Source organism: Fukomys damarensis, unplaced genomic scaffold (genome assembly GCF_012274545.1).
Source record: "Fukomys damarensis isolate Sample0158 unplaced genomic scaffold, DMR_v1.0_HiC HiC_scaffold_24, whole genome shotgun sequence".
NCBI classification, from domain to species: Eukaryota; Metazoa; Chordata; class Mammalia; order Rodentia; family Bathyergidae; genus Fukomys; species Fukomys damarensis.
In genome coordinates this window covers 66,122,955-66,126,323 of record NW_022900936.1, presented here as the reverse complement: position 1 = coordinate 66,126,323, position 3,369 = coordinate 66,122,955, and the positions used below count along the sequence as shown (strand labels likewise).

General features: G+C 42.4%; 1 protein-coding gene across 1 annotated transcript in view; it reads right to left on the bottom strand.

The window, feature by feature from the left end:
• Positions 1 to 3,369, bottom strand: part of Fam162a (family with sequence similarity 162 member A) — a 26,098-nt gene that overhangs the window by 3,969 nt on the left and 18,760 nt on the right. Inside the window, exon 3 of the mRNA XM_010617935.1 lies at positions 2,196 to 2,304. Coding sequence (XP_010616237.1) covers positions 2,196 to 2,304 — 109 coding nt within the window. The remainder of the gene's footprint in view (positions 1 to 2,195; positions 2,305 to 3,369) is intronic.

Here is a 3,369-nt window from a genome sequence, read left to right as displayed (position 1 = left end):
ACCAACCACAAACTACCCATTTGAGAGGATTTTTTTTTTTTTTTGAGACAGGTTCTCAATATGTAGTTGAGACTGACCTGGAACTCACTATGTAGCCCAGGCTGGTCTTGAACTCACAGCGATACTCCTGCCTCACCCTCCCGAGTGCTGGGATTACAGGCGTGTGCCACCACGCCCAACTTGAGAGGATTTTATATGAACTGTTATTTCCAACTGAAGTACTGTGATCCTCATGCAGAGTATGTATTTTACATTTAAGGGAACACCAAAGCAGTAAAATGCACATAAGTGAGGCTGTGCTGCTGCTATCCACAGCACAGGAAGCACTGAGGATGAGTATGTTAAGCAGAGACAGACAGCTGCCAAGGGCCAGAGCAAAGCCTTCCAGCATGGCTCAGCAGTACTATGGGCCTAGGAGACCCTGAAACCAACTACATAGCAGACTAGGGAAGGTGTTCTATACAGCATCAATCAGGAAGTGAGGATACGCTAGCTTATTTACTATGGGGATAGTCAGAAGAAAGCTGAGAAGAACCAAGATTTTCCTGCTGAAATAAAATAATTCTAGTGAAGATGGACTGCAGACAGAAGCAGAAGGGCTTTATTAAAAGTGTCATAAGCAGAAAGCAAATACAGTACTACTTATCTGGAAAAGATGTTCTGAGTGAGCCCAGATCTCTTCCATCATAACTTGAAACCAGAGCAAGGTCAGGAAGAGTTTCTTGCTGAAAGGGAGCTTCAGGGGTTTTGTCCAAAGTCCTTGTCATTGAGTGGGATGATGCCCACAAGAGAGACAGCATCTACTTCTCAGAATCCCTCCTGGCCAACATGCCAACCCTTCAGGATCTTTGGCATCACACTGGAGCACTGCTTCCAACTAGGGTGGTGGTGGTACTGATTAAAGGCACAGTGGGCATTGTTTGGAGACATCCTTTCATTTTTATTTTGAGGTAAGGTCCCATTATGTAGTCCAGCTTCTTGCTTCAGCCTCCTAAGTGCTCGGATTACAGGAATGGGCTACCTTTTGGCACCACCGACTGTGAGTTGGTGGAATGTAAATGTGGTAGGGCACAGGCAAAGGATGCTGCTGAATGTCTCCAACACACAAGATAGCCTCATATAGCAAAGAATATTCTGGCCCCAGTGTCACTAGTGGTGAAGCTAAGAAACCCTGGGTTGGAAGCCCCTGTTACTCATCACCTACACCTCTGAAAACGTCCAAGGTAGCCATCAAAACTAAGAATAAGGAAACTGGTGACAGGAGACACTCTTTCTTGCCTCAGAGAATGTACTGCTGTGGTAGATGTTTTTCCATTACTGTATACCTGAGGTAATCAACGTGATTCTAGCTTGTGGTTTTGGAAGTTCTGTCCACGATGGACAGGCCCCATTGCTCTGGGCCTGTGTTGAGCAGTACATCATGGCAGAGCCATGTGGTAGAGTAAAACCATTGCCTCATGGCCAGAGAAGAAGAGACAGAGTCCCACATTTCCCTCAGAAGACACACCCTGAACTCTTTAGGACCTCCAAGACTTGCCTCTTAAATCTCCACCACCTCCCAACAGTGCCACTCTGAGTCCACGCCTTAAACATGTGGTTATGGGGTACAGGTAAGGTCCAAACTACACCAGCTGCACTGAAATACTTTTATGTCTAAAGCTGAATCTTGAGTAGATTTTTGTAGAGTACAGTGGTTGTCATCCTGGTACCTAACTGATATACCCAGATTAAAAACACACTAAAAAGTGAGTATCGTGGTTAACTCACACTTCTATAGTCAGGGGCTAAAGCCAAACCATCAGCTGCCTTTGGAATATCTGACAGCTCTTCACTGGTTACTGTGTAATATACTAGTGATAAAGCATGTTTTAAACACTGTTTTTGTTCTAGGTACTTTTCAAAGACAAAACATTTAGACAAGTAAGAAATGTGTGTAGGTAGCTTACGCCTGTAATCCCAGCACGCTGGAGGCTGAAGCAGGAGCATCACTACAAGTTCAAGGCCAGCCTGGGCTACATACAGAGTTCAAAGACAGCTTGAACTACACAGCAAGACCCTGTCTCAAAAAATAAAACAAAAAAAAAATGAATTTGGTTAAAAGGTTTTAAAGAGTCAGAACTCAGAGGTACTGCTTTTCCCTTACACCAGGTCAGTGAGAAGTGGAAACTGCATGCAAGCCCAGGCTCATCACTCACGAGATAGTCTCTGGAATTTGGTCCTTGCTTTTGAAGCGACCTGACCATATCAGGATCTTCTTTTCCCAGTCCGTGGGTTTGTGCAGTGGCACTCTGTGGCTGTAAGAATCTGTGTAGAGACCAAACAGAACTCTTATCCAAGACTGTGACTCTCAGATTTAGCTAAAGAAAAATGCTGTTTGTACTTTATAGCTATTCATTACACACAAACACCAGGGCATTTCAAGGTTATTACAACTTATTTGAATGGGATTTCTTATGAGGTCTTGTTTTTCAAATGAGGTTCTAAAATTCCTAAGGTACTAGGAACTACGATAAAATAAAAGCACTATTTCCTAATATAAGCCCTAGTTACTGAAAAGTGAATGAATACCATGAACAAAGATGAAAACAAGGACGAACCAAGGGAATAATGAAACCAGGTATGGTAGCATATACCCGTAATCCCACAAGCTGAAGGCCAGACTAGGCAATTTAACAAGACACTACCTAAACAACAACAACATCAACAACAAAAACCCAACTGAGAATACAGCTCAGTAGGAGATGGTTTCTGGGTCTGATTCCGATTATGAGTGTCAGGGAGTAGGAACGGGAGGTGGGGAAATGGGGAAAGGAGGTGGAAGGATAGTGAGGGAACTTGTTTGACTTTAGCAGAATAAGAAAGAGTTGGTACAATCACATTTAAATGACCCTGGAACTGGGTGTGGTGGCACACACCTGCAACTCCAGCACTAAGGAAGCTGATTCAGGAGACTGAGGAGAGTTTGAGGCCAGCCTGACCCACAAAGCGAGACCCTGTCTCAAAAAACAAAAAAGAAAGAAAGAGAAAGGAAGGATGGAAGGAAGAAAGGAAAGAAAAGAAAAGGAAAAAAGGATTCTAAGTTTAAGCCCAACCTGGGCAATTTAGTAAGACCCTGACTCAAAATTTAAAAATAATAAAAGGGCTGGGGATGTAGTCAACCCTAGTAATGCAAAACAAAACAAAACACACAAAAGTGACAGCAAAAAAAAAACAAAAAAAACAAAAAAAACAGAAAAGTCACCAGGGGGAAAAAATACAAAAAAAGCCAAAAACCAAAAATCAAAACAAACAAACAAACAAACAAATACCAAAGCAGGAAAAGAGGTTTAAAGCACAGAAATATCCGTTTTTTTTTTTTTTTTTTTTTTT